General features: G+C 46.6%; 8 protein-coding genes across 8 annotated transcripts; 4 read left to right on the forward strand and 4 right to left on the reverse strand.

The window, feature by feature from the left end:
* The first annotated feature begins 10 nt into the window (after positions 1 to 10).
* On the forward strand, positions 11 to 1,741 carry V2V93DRAFT_368968 (uncharacterized protein). Its single transcript, XM_066909907.1, has one exon. It carries the CDS (start codon positions 37 to 39, stop codon positions 1,639 to 1,641), a length of 1,605 nt encoding a protein of 534 aa, XP_066766182.1. The 5' UTR covers positions 11 to 36; the 3' UTR covers positions 1,642 to 1,741.
* V2V93DRAFT_368972 (rab-GTPase-TBC domain-containing protein) lies at positions 1,717 to 4,474 on the reverse strand. Its single transcript, XM_066909908.1, has 2 exons — positions 3,145 to 4,474; positions 1,717 to 3,092 (listed from the first exon to the last, which is right to left on the reverse strand). The coding sequence occupies exons 1-2, from the start codon at positions 4,267 to 4,269 to the stop codon at positions 1,989 to 1,991; spliced, it is 2,229 nt and encodes a 742-aa protein (XP_066766183.1). The 5' UTR covers positions 4,270 to 4,474; the 3' UTR covers positions 1,717 to 1,988.
* Positions 4,475 to 4,495: 21 nt separating this feature from the next.
* Positions 4,496 to 5,751, forward strand: V2V93DRAFT_227298 (uncharacterized protein). Its single transcript, XM_066907061.1, has 2 exons — positions 4,496 to 5,674; positions 5,736 to 5,751. The coding sequence occupies exon 1, from the start codon at positions 4,819 to 4,821 to the stop codon at positions 5,497 to 5,499; it is 681 nt and encodes a 226-aa protein (XP_066766184.1). The 5' UTR covers positions 4,496 to 4,818; the 3' UTR covers positions 5,500 to 5,674; positions 5,736 to 5,751.
* V2V93DRAFT_227280 (pectin lyase fold/virulence factor) lies at positions 5,722 to 7,926 on the forward strand. Its single transcript, XM_066907060.1, has one exon. It carries the CDS (start codon positions 5,943 to 5,945, stop codon positions 7,578 to 7,580), a length of 1,638 nt encoding a protein of 545 aa, XP_066766185.1. The 5' UTR covers positions 5,722 to 5,942; the 3' UTR covers positions 7,581 to 7,926.
* Positions 7,927 to 8,001: 75 nt separating this feature from the next.
* Positions 8,002 to 8,920, reverse strand: V2V93DRAFT_386062 (60S ribosomal protein uL6). The gene is made up of 3 exons (XM_066912259.1): positions 8,622 to 8,920; positions 8,236 to 8,494; positions 8,002 to 8,181 (listed from the first exon to the last, which is right to left on the reverse strand). Exons 1-3 carry the CDS (start codon positions 8,872 to 8,874, stop codon positions 8,127 to 8,129), a joined length of 567 nt encoding a protein of 188 aa, XP_066766186.1. The 5' UTR covers positions 8,875 to 8,920; the 3' UTR covers positions 8,002 to 8,126.
* A 193-nt stretch (positions 8,921 to 9,113) lies between these two features.
* On the forward strand, positions 9,114 to 10,486 carry V2V93DRAFT_368980 (uncharacterized protein). Its single transcript, XM_066909909.1, has 3 exons — positions 9,114 to 9,247; positions 9,339 to 9,941; positions 10,026 to 10,486. The coding sequence occupies exons 2-3, from the start codon at positions 9,346 to 9,348 to the stop codon at positions 10,201 to 10,203; spliced, it is 774 nt and encodes a 257-aa protein (XP_066766187.1). The 5' UTR covers positions 9,114 to 9,247; positions 9,339 to 9,345; the 3' UTR covers positions 10,204 to 10,486.
* On the reverse strand, positions 10,454 to 11,326 carry V2V93DRAFT_386064 (DAD family-domain-containing protein). The gene is made up of 4 exons (XM_066912260.1): positions 11,015 to 11,326; positions 10,890 to 10,947; positions 10,769 to 10,832; positions 10,454 to 10,692 (listed from the first exon to the last, which is right to left on the reverse strand). The coding sequence occupies exons 1-4, from the start codon at positions 11,279 to 11,281 to the stop codon at positions 10,626 to 10,628; spliced, it is 456 nt and encodes a 151-aa protein (XP_066766188.1). The 5' UTR covers positions 11,282 to 11,326; the 3' UTR covers positions 10,454 to 10,625.
* Positions 11,327 to 11,387: 61 nt separating this feature from the next.
* On the reverse strand, positions 11,388 to 13,001 carry V2V93DRAFT_386065 (aminotransferase). Its single transcript, XM_066912261.1, has 2 exons — positions 12,513 to 13,001; positions 11,388 to 12,413 (listed from the first exon to the last, which is right to left on the reverse strand). The coding sequence occupies exons 1-2, from the start codon at positions 12,852 to 12,854 to the stop codon at positions 11,550 to 11,552; spliced, it is 1,206 nt and encodes a 401-aa protein (XP_066766189.1). The 5' UTR covers positions 12,855 to 13,001; the 3' UTR covers positions 11,388 to 11,549.
* Positions 13,002 to 13,539: the final 538 nt, after the last annotated feature.

Consider the following 13,539-nt stretch of genomic DNA (forward strand, 5'->3'; position numbering starts at 1 on the left):
TCCTCTTATATTCTGATATTAGCACATCAATCAGCAATGCTGATCATGCACCGAATACCACGGTATTCTACATTATCATGTTTGCACCATGTAAAACTAGCAAAGTCCAATACACCACTGCTGGGTTCAGTGATATCTTTGGCCGCAATTTCTAAGACGGAACAATCTAATATATCGCACACTCGACTGTACTCTTCAGAACCATCCAACACATCTACGGAGATCACAAATCGCAACGGGTCAAGCGGCAACTCCAGGCAAGGCGAGCCCCGTCGAATATCACATGAACCACCACGACTACCTCCCTTAGATGCCAAAGGCCGCTCGAAACAGGGTCGCTGGAGTTTCGGCAGGCCTGCAAAAGCGGGTGGCATTTTTCTGGCATTTTTGTGGACAGCATATTTTGTCAAAGCTCATTTTTTCGAAGACGAAACGGCAAAAATCCCACCCGCGGACTTGCCGACTGCACCTGCGCTTGATCCGAATGCTTTCTCGACTTTTATTCTTACTCATCGTGAACAAATTGCCGACGACCTTTACGTTATTGAACTCTCGCCACCTTACGAAAAGGTCAAGCATCTGCAAAAGACACGCAATAAACGAACACCTGCCTATGACCCACGCGATCCACCTCTTGCAAACGATCCTGGTCTCATAGGTGTATGGGACGGCTCGCGCACATGGAGCGTTGAGGTCGTACAACCGCAGCTGCAAGTTGTCCGCCGTTACACGCCGTTACCACTGCTATATGTGCTTGGTCTACGTCCTTCAGAGGCTGGAACTGAGCGTACTGCATTACTTCGTATTCTTGGACCGCAATTGGATAAAGATGAAGGTAAAATTGTGCTGCTTGTTCGCCGATACGCAGACGGAGAACTGTCGCGATATCTTTGTTCTATCCCAATCAATTCACGTGTTGCGCTGCGAGGACCTTTCACCGAGCTTACTCTTCCGGCAACCGTTAATCCGCGCAGCATTACAGATCCTAAACGAGTATATCTTTCGGCGAAAAATACAGATTTGAACCCACTTCTGTGTCCGATGATTGATAATCCATCGCAATTGCCTCCTCCTTTTCCTCGCTCCCAAGTCCCTTCCAATATCGTCTTTTTTGCCGCTGGAACAGGAATAGCTCCCGCTCTACAACTACTGTTGAGCAAGAATCCACCACCAGGCAGGGTTATATTGCATTACTCTGTGCGCCGACGCGAAGATATTGCTTTCCCGCGCTTTCTTCTCTTTCTTGAGAAGACTGGCCGAGCGGAAATTCATTATCATGTCGATGAAGAGAAAACCGCTTTGCGGGCAAAGGATATTCCCAAGCCTATCTCACCCTCAGATTCTGTATCGTCTTCAATAGAGAATTTTTATTTCTCATCAACGCATGACTTCTCAAACGCAATTGAGTGGAACGCTGCTTTGTTGAAGCAATGTCGAGGTAAACTTCCAGCGCGACCTGCATACGCTATCGTCTCGGGCCCTGAAGGCTTTATTGAGTATGTAGCAGGCAAACGAGCGGATGTTACAACTTTGAACTCGCCTGTTGGTGAGGGTGTGAATCGAGATGCTGATGAACAAGGAAAGATCGGGGGCCTTTTAAAGAGTAAGGGATGGAATGAGTCAAACGTGTATAAACTTTGAGGCTACAATAGACTGTAGCAACCGTGTAAATATTAGATCTTCAGATCAAGCTGTTTCCAGCATAAATAATGATTTATTACTATTGGTAAATGTATGCGCGGCCTCAAGCAGGGCTTACTATACGATTCAAAGCATATCATGCGACGTAAACTGTATATAAATGCATCTCAATTATCAGAATCAACACATAAACATTATAAAACTCGGCAACATGCAGATATAATCATAAAAACACCCTTGTATATTTTATTCTCTTACTATACAAATTAAACAGCACACACAAAGTAGAACTCCCGATCCCAAATACTCAAAGAAGCACAGAAAGATTTAAAAAAAATTTGCACGTCTCACGACTCATATTCTTCCATAGGAATTGTATCTTTAACAACTATAATATCTTTAGACAGCAGCTCACGCAAAACATCACTGATCACGATACGACCAGTCACATCAGGCTTAAGCGGTAACGACTTGTCTGGAGGACCATCGGGGAACCCACTACTCCCGCTGCTATTCGACGGCACAATGGGCGAGCTCCAGCCTCCTCCTCCTGAAGACAGCGGCTCTTTGTTCTTGCGATCTATAGCGTCAATAGTTCGTTGAAATCGGTAAAAAAGAGCTTCGGCTCGCGTCAGAGTCTCCTCAACATCTATCGTTTTGGATAGTTCGTTCATGTATTTCAAAACCTCATCGAAATGCTCGAGGTGCTCCATGATGACATCCTTATGTTTGTCTAAAATAGCTAGAGCTACAAAGAGTACAAACTGGCTCGTAAGGTAGTCGGTCCAAAGTACCTCCCACAGGCGTAAAACATCATCCCACTTAAACTCGCGTTTGAACCACACGAGCAACATTCGAAAAACAAAGAAGAAGTTGGTTGAGTCAGCTTTCTCAAGATGCGTATATAATTTAGGTTCCATAAGTTGCACCAGATTGTCAAGTGCAAGCAGTTGACGATGCATACCGCTCTGATCACGCAGGAAATTGCGTTCCATGCGACTCATAAAACCGACGAAAGCCCAGAAAGCGACGGCATCATCTTGAATCACGGCGTATATAGGCGAAAGCAAATCCGACATGCCTTGGACGTATCCAAGAGTTTTATTGTACTCGTTGTAAGTAATGAGCATGTCTTTGAGTTGCTCGAGATGCACATTTGTACCGATATTTGCAAATGGTGAGTCTGGATCTGGATGAGGTGTGTCCTCACCAGCAAACAAAGGAATGTTGCGATCTGTACGATGGACATCTTTCTCAATTCGGTTACGCTGGTCTTTCCATACTGCATCTGTCTTTTGCCGCTCGATGTCGTCCCACCATTGTCGCTTTAAACGGTAGTATTCGTCTCGTTTTGATGCCATAATCACCTGACGGTCAAGCTGAGACGAGTCCCAGGGATATAGGCCTAGAAGAAATAGCCAGGCCTCTGATCGCACATCCGGAGCCAGTCCCTAATTACTGTTAGCGCGATCAGTCAGATACTCAAAAAATTAAAAAACTTACGCCGTGAAAAATACGTTCTTTAATTTCACTAACAGTGATGCACAACCGCCCTGAATGATCAAAGAAAGCCTTCCATTCTTCTCTAGACACCTCATTGCGACGTTCAACTCGATCATCAACATTCAGAACTTCAAAGTCACCGACCATAGAGCCGATATGATCACCAACGACATCTGTCCAGACGACCTTCGATTTACTGCGTTCAGCCTCTTCAGAGATTGTCATGGCCCATTTGGCAAGATAAACACGAGCTGAATCGAAATCATCACCAAGCTGCCTCACTTCGGGAACATTCAGCATAGCTCGTACGGCAGGTGGAGAGTTGCCAATGACTTCTTGTGCAGTTCGACGGGAGAAACGAGTGACACGCGCAAGTCGTTCAAGCACATTCCAGCGAGCGTCCTTGACGAGTCTTGATAAAGACTCACGATCGGAAATTTTTTCTATTCTAGCATTCGGTGGTGAGAAGCTTAGAAGGTCGTCAGGTTCTGGGTTTATAAGATAAAGGCGCTGTTCGAATGTTGATTTTTCGACGGTGGTATATCTTCTTAGATATTTCATGAACTGATCACCACCCCAGAAAAGGTCACCATCGGGCGCAAAAGGGGTAAATTTCTTGTTGCGTTGCTTTTGTTGCATGATTGTGCTTTGCGACTCGGAGTCGTGAAAGAAGAGCGCGGGCACGACTGCTTCGTTGCGAGTGTGTATGATGATCGAACCCCACCACCAGCCGAGACTTGGAGGCCGAAGCATGACCGAGTATATACGGGTAAGCGGGATGGCAAAAGCGAAAGTTGAGATTGAGGAGATGGGCGGTAAAGAGACAAAGACTTCTAACGCAGGAGCATCGTCGGGATGCAGATCGACTTTTGAGTATGCGCGGACGTCTTCGCCTCTGAGAAGCGACTCAGGCATCCAGGCCAGCAAGATTTCTCGGTCGGATGCTCCAGGTGGTCGCACCAGGGCAATAAACCCAGGGATGTTGTCTTTGGCGGAGGGAGTAGGGTGCACGTAAACTTTTGATTTGGCAAAGAGCAGCTGGCCCTTTGAGTGAGCCGGAGCGACGGTGTCGATAGCCGCAAGCGAGCGAGAGCGGCTAGCCGAAGGAGAGGTCAAATACGACATCCTTCTATCAGCATACGCAGCAGCACGACTGGAAAAGAGAGAGAGAGATAAAGAAGTATGGCAGTAAAAAAGAAGCTACAGCTGGAGAGCCACCACTGATCAGCGAGACTGGCAGCCGGAGTAGTCCGTGCATAGCGTTAAGCTGGGGAAGAAAATACACCTTTTATGTACATGTGTTTCCGTACTATTAAATACATAAGAGTACAGGAAAGCCGCGTCAGTACCAAGCCTACGCCACGTAGTTGCTGATTACAGAAAGTAATCAGACTATTAAGTGTATTAATACTGTCAGAAATTAGCAATAAATTTGCTCCTGATAACTGATTTGTTATTGTCAAATGACGTGGCAGCCTCGGTAATTGAGTGCGCAATTCTAATTTTTCTTACTAATTTCTTAGCACATATAAGCATAAGGGTTTGGTACTGAATATCTGCCCCTGATCTTGCATGCGGGTTACACATTTAAGCGGCTCTCAGTTCTCAGCTATACATTCATCTACGCATTCTATCGTCCACGCGTTCTATCATCAATCGCAGTCAGAATAGGAAATGAGCATTACACACTCCATACAGCCGACGGGACTCTGGTCACGGTTAAAGCGCTATGGGGCAACGGCAATTGGCAACACTGAAGACTTTGACGGCGACACAGAAGAAGACACACATGTGCATCGCGTGCTGGTGCAATACTATCTCGAAAGGTACGGCTATGTGCCGACTTTTCTTGGTGGAGGAGGTCCGCCGACAACGAATCAGTATCAGCAGCAGCAACAATCTCCATTACAGCGGCAGCGGGTAGCGGCAGCGATGCCGGGCGGGTTTGCAAACAGCGAGCATCATCCACAGCAACAACCGCGCCCCCCTCAATCCTACAATGGAGTGCAGCATGCTCAATATCCGCAGCAGAATCTGCGCCAACCGCCTCTTCCAAACACTGCGAATACGGCCGCCGGATCGCCGTCGCGAAGAAGTACCCCCAAGCCATCGCTGCAGGACATCTACCAGCGTAGCCAGCCGAGCTCAGTTCAGCCGAGCAGCAGCAGCATGCGCGCATCCTTTGATACGGTGGACTCGCGGCGGTCGTCTGGCGAGTCGCGAGTACGCGACAAGTTGCAGAGAAGACGAGTCGACCCCAGCGCGCCGAGCGCCGGGCAGCCGCTTAGTCACGACAGCAGTCAGCAGCAGTCGCCGCTCCTCGGCCAGCGACGGAAGGGGCAGTGGTCGCGGTAAGGTTCTACAGCTTTTTTTACACTGCGCGATAAGACGCGCATCACGTGAATCTACGAGGTTTAAGACAATGCGGCAGACAGCTTTTGAGCGTTTTTTAGTGACAGATGTCGACCACCGGCAGATCCTTTGACGGCTGTCAGGAGCAGAGCTGGTCACATCACTATCCAACACTTCTGTATATATCCCCGGCTGCGTAATTTTAATCACTTGTGTCGTCATATTCTGACTAGCTTCAGAGCTTCTGCTTCTTGGACACGACATACTATGCCCTCGGAGGCGGCACCTTGCACCTGCGTCTGAAACTCAACGGCCCGCATAATTGCTTTTTGCGCATGTTGCTGCCCCTTCCACCAGGTCCAGCGCGAATATATAATGCGCTCCTTTTCTTAATGTCGCTGCCTTTTCGCTCCGAGACTTTCCTTGCGGTTAAGATCAAATAACCGATGTATTTTCGGCTGCTGCTGGTGCAGGTCTGTCTTGTCGTCGCACATGCTCGTGATTTGACGCACATGCGCCGCACCTCTTCTATCTCTTCCTCTGTCTCTACGTACACTGTTCCCAATAGCTATTCTCTTTCGTCAACGTTCAGCCTCAGTGTCGATTCTTCTTCGGTGCCAGTACTTGAGTTTATTGACTACGACTATGCGCACTATTCACTTGCCGCTGGCGGCCAGTCAACAACAGTAGCCGTAACGGTTACAGAGCCTGTACTCTCGTGGGCGATATCGCCTTCAAGCCTTTCAATTGACGCAACAATCTCGACAGATCGGCGCACTCTGGTTTTTCCATTGACGGGATCAAACTACATCATTGTAAAAATCAATGGTCTTCGCGAGTTGGTAATTTTAGCTGATCCTGCAGATCACTACGCTGATTCTTTTGGATCTGCTGCCGTCATCTTGGATGTGACTGACTCACCATACTCTGCCGACAGCACAGGCTCTGCACTAGCTACTGCAGCTCTTCAGTCGGCTCTTGATGATGCAGCTCTAGCCGCAACATCTAACGGCCGCAGTGGCAATGCCGTTGTTGTTGTTCCTGCTGGTCTGTACACTATTGGTGCAATCACGCTGCCGCATCGGACGACGCTCTACGTTTCTGGCGGAGCGTACCTGCGTGCCTCAACTGATATTTCCGACCACAGGATTGCATTTTATAAGGAAGGCATTCCGATTGTGGAGTGGATTCGAACAGAGACATATTCCGCTGAGATCAAGATTGTGGGCCGCGGTACACTTGACGGACGAGCGAGTGATACTCTTGCCGCGTCAGCGCCATTCAAAGTCATGATATTGCAGCCTATTGCCGTAACTGACTTTACTTTTGATGGCCTTCTTTTGCGTGAATCTGGGTTTTGGGCAATGACTCCGACGATGATAACAAATGCTGTGATTTCAAATTTTAAGGTTGTGAACAATCTCACGATGGCTGAGAATGATGGGATTGACATCATGCACTCTTACAACGTCACCTTGAAGCATGCGCTTGTTGTTTCCGGCGATGACGCATATTCTCTCAAGACGTGGAATCGCCACACTGACATTGCCAAAAGCTGGCCTACGGATTTGTTTGTGCCTAATCACGCGATTGAGATTACAGACACTGTGGCTTGGACTGGCTGTATTGGCTGGAAGATTGGATATGGCACGTATCTACCTATTTTCAATGTGCAAGTTCGGAACTCGACTCTTTATCAAGGCGCAATTGCTGTTGGTATTGACTCAAAGCAATCTTCGTACGATTCTTACGTGTTCAACATTACATATGAAAATATTGTCGTCGAGCAGATTTTTATTGGACATGACTTGGAGTATGGCGGATGGCTATCGCTCATTACGCGCAAAAGTACCTCTGGTGTAGCGCCGGTCAGCGATATTTCTGTGCGCAACATTGATGTTCGCGACTTAGGAGGCTATCCAGCGTACATTTACGGGTATAATGAAACAATCCAAATCTCTGCAGTGACACTCGATGCGATTAAGCTCCCTAGCTCGTTCTCGTGGCTGGGCGTATTGGCCGAGACGCTGGAGCAGCTGTTGTTGAAGCGGCAGTTCACGGCTGATATTACTCTTTTTAAGTAGATTTTGACAAATTGTCTTTGTTAAAGGGAGAGGTGAGAGGTAGAATGAAGTTGGGATTATAAAAAATCGGCGTTTGGCATAGCTATGGATAGATATATTAGTTTATTTTGATTTTTGATTATAAAGTGGTTACGAAATAATGATTATACTGTCAGATCTTAGAAATATAGAAGACACGCGGAGTTTCAGATAGATTATGTTGTTTGTTTTCTTGTTTTCTTAAAAGGAATATAAAAAAATTAGCTGCAAGCCATAAGTATATTCAGAGTAAGTCAAAAACCACTATTTATCCAGTTGAATTTTAAGTGACAGATTCATCTACGAATATAAGACCATTTACCTTTTGGATCAGAGAAATTACTGCCGAAAATATACATCAATAATCAACAGCAGACAACCACCATGGCAGAGGATAGAGAAAATAGAAGAAAAGTAATATGGAATAAATTGCATTTTGGTGATATACATATTAAAACAAACCCAAACATATATACTCCCATCTTTTATTTTTAGCTCATTAGCATGCTTTTTTTCGGTCTACTCGCTTTACTCAGTCTCGATCGTGCCCCGCTCAGACACATAGATACCGTCCAAGAATTTTCTATATCAAAGATGTTAGATTAGACTACCAAACCCTACAGCAATTTTCACTTACCGGATATCCTTGTTCCGGACTCTGCAGATCTGCTGGATGTCAGCAGCCGACTGCGACACATTCTCGAGTGAGTTTCCAGTCAAGACAAGCTCATCCTTCTGGGCGGTCGAGACCTCGACGCTAACGCCCTCGAGGACGGGGACAACGCGAACACGCTTCTCGCCCAAGAAGTTGCGGATCTCGACTTCCTTTCCGTCTGAGATGATGTTGACGTTAATGGGGAAATGGGCATAGACGTAACGCATCTTGTACTTGTAGCCTTCAGAGAGAATAAAAGTTAGCAAGGAGTGTTCAGGCAGGATGAGAGTGCAGGTGTTCGTCGCTGTAGGTCAAGCACCTGGCTGTGCCATCTAGTCCAGCGCTGAGAAACAAAAAGTAAAACCCACCCTTGGTAACACCGATGATCAAGTTGTTGATCAACGTCTTGATGGTTCTCAGAGCAGCGACATGCTTTCGGTCGCCATGGTGGACGGTAAGCTTGATGGCCGAGTCGGAGACCTTAGTGAAAGCGAGGTTGATGTGACGGAGGTTCTTGGTCAGGGTTCCGCGAGGGCCGGTAACGACAACAATCCGGGACTTAATAACGACGGTGACTCCCTCGGGGATCTCGAGGATCTCGTCTGACTGGATGTACTTCATTGCTGTGTTGGTGAAGATGATAGTGCTGGTAAGGGTCGAGAGAGCAGCTCATAGTTTGGCGAAGGCGTAGCAACGCACACACGGGGGAAAAGCAGTCACGTTAATATGTATAGCCCTAAGGGGGTTTGTGTTTCACGTGATAAGTTAGCCCTAAGTGCATATATGCAGCACCTGAAATACATTTATGCTGAACCAATGAGAGTGGCGCAATAGCGAGTTTGCTGCGCTACTGCTGAAAACCCCGATATCGAACTTATTCAAGGCTCAGATAGCTTGAAGACGTTAGCTTGAAGGTAGCTTGAAGATAGCTTGGATCAGGTGAGTTGCTATTATTGAACGAATTGAATTGCTTTTCACTGCTTTGCATTGTACTGTACTGTGTTGTATTGTATTTATTGTATTTATTGTATAGTATCTACTATACTATATCATACCGATATTCACCTGCTAACCCATCTCACCAGGTCCATAATGTCTATCCGAACACTCGCTTCCCGCCTTGCGCGGCCACTCTCATCCTCGCTCTCGATCTCTTCCTCAATCCTTCTCTGCCCTTCCCAGCTCCGCCCTCTCCGTCAATTCTCGACCTCACTCGTCGCCCGCGACATACCAAACTACTTGAAGCCTCTCGACCCGTCCAAGCCCCTCCTTGACTGGGAAGTGCAATTGCGGACTTTTGTCGCCACCGTTCCCGGTGCGCTCAAGCACTACGCTGGTCCCGATGGTGAGATGCGCATGCTCTCAGAGGCTGAGTTCAACGAGATCATTGACCTTAAGAAGCTGATGGGCTTTGGCTTTGATGTCACTGGTTACTTTGATAAGACTCCTAAGCAAAAAACAGAGTTTTTGAAAGTTCTTTACGAGCCTGCAGTTGAGGAGGAGAAGCAGGCGGATGAAGGGGAGGGCGTCATTGTTGACAAGATCCCGGTCAAGGACCACCACGGCAACGTGCAATGGGAAGTCGTCCGCGAGAAGAAGAAAGAGGGATGGGAATCGCTCATGTACTACTTCTTCCTTCCTATGATGGGCTTAGTTGGTGTTTACTTTACTTTTGGATCCAGAAATTAGTATGCTTATTCGTTTATATGTGCCTGTTTCTTAGCACAGCATTCGCGTATCTTCTTACTAACTCGATCTCTTTTTTTTTCTAGCTTCGGCGACTGGGCTCTCGAGGAGTTGCGTCTCCAGACCGAAGAGAAATACCTTAAAGATGATGCCTTGTATAACAGTTTGACCCCGGAGCAGCAGAATATCAAGCAGTTCATGATCGTCAACAAGATCATTTCCGGAAACTACGACGAGCTCATCTCTCATGACGATAAGAACTAGAGAAGGAGTTCAAAAAAAATCCAAATACCTCTAGAAAGAAAAATATTTTTCGTTCTCTCCTTCATTAGGGCTGCATGTACGCACAAGATTTATTTACAATAGGGAATTTTGCTAGAAATGGTGTTTCTCTGTTGATGTATAAAGCGGAATATTTATCATCTCATACTCTTATTTTTTTTTATCAACGCGCTATCTATATATTTAACGCGTGGGTCGGATCAGGATGTCATAATCTTTTATTTTATTATGTGTTTAGTTTATAAACGGTGCATTTCGAATCATATATCATTAATGTAAAAGAACAAAAAATATGGGTTGAATCTCTATACACAATCTAAACGAGAAAGAAAAGCCATACCGGACGCAAACCAGAAAACTCCCCAACTCGCTACAGCAATCTCATCATTCAAATCAATCACGACTTAATTAATGAAGTTGTAGGCAAAGAAATGCAAAATCAGGCTGCCAAATACAAAGTCCGCAAATGCCCTAAATAACCGCACAATTAGGTTAATCAATACAAAATTTAAAAAATAACCATTATTGAATAGGTACTAAAACATACCGTTCCGGTGATACTTTCTCAAATTGGCTGCTGTTGGCTGGATTGGCCTGTATCCGTAGTGCAGCTATATCATGTTTTTAGTTAATAAGGAGGCAGTATTATTCAATCTCACAAAACGCACCAGTAAGAACGAATTGACCGACAGTGATTGAAAATCCAGATAGAAATGCATTGAACGGCTAAACGACAGGAAACAGTCAGATCTAATAAATATGAAATTAATAGAATCATGACTTGACTACTTACATAGCTCGTGACGAGCACACAGTATACAAATTGTAACACACCAACAGCAACCAAAAACAACATAAATGCATCAATCAATTTCAATCGTCGTGGAGTATCGTTGATATAAGATTTGTATACGTCGGCAACAATAACTGTGGTATCGGCTACGGTCGGGGCATCTCTAGTGGTTGTCGCAGTTCTGCTGGTTGTCGCAGCGGAAGTAGCAATAGGGGTAGCAGCGCTCGCCGCGTTCTTTTGTGATCTTACTTGCTTCTTTGGTGCCATTGATCTGTGATTGCCGTCCTTGATCTGTTTCTTCTTCAGTTTATTGTTGATGTAGGATACGAAATCAGTGAACACGTAGTAGCTCCCGACTTCTAATTCTACAACCTAACCCTGCTGGAACATAGTCTATATTTTGTACAATATTATTACCAAATCTAGCGAACAAAAAACACACACAGCTTTTGATTTTATACATGTATGTATGCTGAAATGCGTATGCTCTAAGTATCATCGTGCGAAAGACAATCGATCAATCAGTGAAGCATAATTACTCAATGACATAACTCCACGGATGTTCCTTTTGTCCATACTGGATCTCTGCCATCCAGTCCGCCATTGTCTCCGCAATAACACCAGTCTCTTTGCCGTCCTGTAATGGCACATGAATTGCCTCGCCATGCCAATCAATCTCTTTTATAGGAGACACAACAGCCGCGGTTCCGGAGCCAAAGGCCTCGAGTAAAGTACCAGCCTTTGCGCGGTCAGCAACCTCCTTTATCGTAAATTTGCGCTCAGAAATGTCCCATTCGGCAGGATCCAGCCGTTCGCGAGCAAGAGCAAGAATAGAGTCTCGGGTGACACCTTCAAGAATCGTACCGTCAATAGGCGCGGTAACAAGCTCTTTCTTTGCGCCGTTCTGGAAGACGAAGAAGGCATTCATAGTTCCGACCTCAGTTACGTAACCTTCCTCGCCGAATAGCCATAGGTTCTGCTGGAAACCACGCGAGGCAGCCATGCGCTGGGGTAGGATGCCAGGCGCGTAGTTTGCACCTAGTTTCTTGTCGCCAACACCACCCGGCCAGGCACGGATGGCATAGTCAGTGGCCTCGAGCCGGACGGCCTTAAAACCTGTGGGGTAGTATGGGCCGACTGGGGACATGATAACATAAAGCAAAGCAGAAGATGGCGGACCGACACCTAATGATGCCTGAGTTCCAATCATTGTCGGGCGAAGGTAGAGCGAATAGCCACGGCTTGAGGGAATCCAGTTCGAGTCGAGCGCGACGAGTTTGCCGATAAGTTTGACAAGCTCATCGGTGTCAAAGGTCGGGAGACAAATACGAGCAGCCGTCTTCTTCATACGTTCCATGTTCTTGTCTGGGCGGAACATGCGAACCTTGCCCTCGGCGTCCTAATCGTGTGAGCTTTTACGTCTTTACTTTTAAGGCTTGCCTGCCGATCATATAACCGACAAAACACGCAAATATAAGATAGCTAAGAAGATACTTACACGATACGCCTTCATCCCCTCAAAGCATTCAAAGGCATAATGAAAGACGCAGGTGGCAGGATCGAGCGAAAGATTCTGATAGGGCACAATCTTTGGGTCTAGCCAGCCGTCGGTCGCGTCCCACTTGACCTGGAGCATATGGTCGGTGAATGTATGGCCAAATACAAGTTTCTCGGGTGCTATCTTTGTCTTAGGGCTCGTTGTCTTCTCGATCGAGAGCTTTGCAGCGGAGAGAGTCGCGCCGGGCTGCTCAGGGATTTCAAAGGTGGAAATGAGTCGGCGTTTAGAGGCCGTCGTGACGGCTGAAGAGGCCGACAGCCGGCGGACAAGTGCTTTGATCATGCTGCTGTCTAGAGAAAAAGTAGCACCAGCTAGTGGTTGTGGCAGTTGCGGAAGTGGTGAAGATGGTAAGAAAGAGAAAGTTGTCGCGAGGCGGTCGGATAAATAATTTGAGAGCGCGGCTGCGACGGCTCAAAAGATATGAGAACCTGAGTTGCTCATTTGGAGATTATTGATATAGCCGATATATTAATAAAAACACAATGAAATACAGTGAAACAAAAAATCAAGTAGTACACAACTCCTTATAAACTCCAATTCCAATTCAACATTCTTTCGGAAAATCATCCGGTATTAAGATCATTGTTACTACTGCACACTCTCTTGCCCAACGCTCTCGAGTATGATCTCCGCCACCTTCTCAACCTCTGCACGTGCATGCTGCGTCTCAAACAAAGCATTCTCCCCAGTACCGACCGCTGTCGCGACAAATGCCACATCTCGTGGCTTGTCGTAACCGTTCATAACGCCACTACCACCGAGTCGACCCTCTACGATAGACTGCGATATGACGCCGCTGCGGTCACGCAGACCCACCGTAATGCAGTTCGTTGTTCCAATCTTAACTCTGCGAGCATCTTGGGCGTTTGCGATGAGCGTCTGCGTCAAAGCAGTGTATGCGTCCTCGTTGGTTGCGGTGGTGAGGACAGTGGCAGCGCGGGCATCGGCGAGATGGGTGCTGACTGCC

Source organism: Kockiozyma suomiensis (genome assembly GCF_038497685.1).
Source record: "Kockiozyma suomiensis strain NRRL Y-17356 unplaced genomic scaffold V2V93scaffold_6, whole genome shotgun sequence".
Classification (NCBI taxonomy): Eukaryota; Fungi; Ascomycota; class Lipomycetes; order Lipomycetales; family Lipomycetaceae; genus Kockiozyma; species Kockiozyma suomiensis.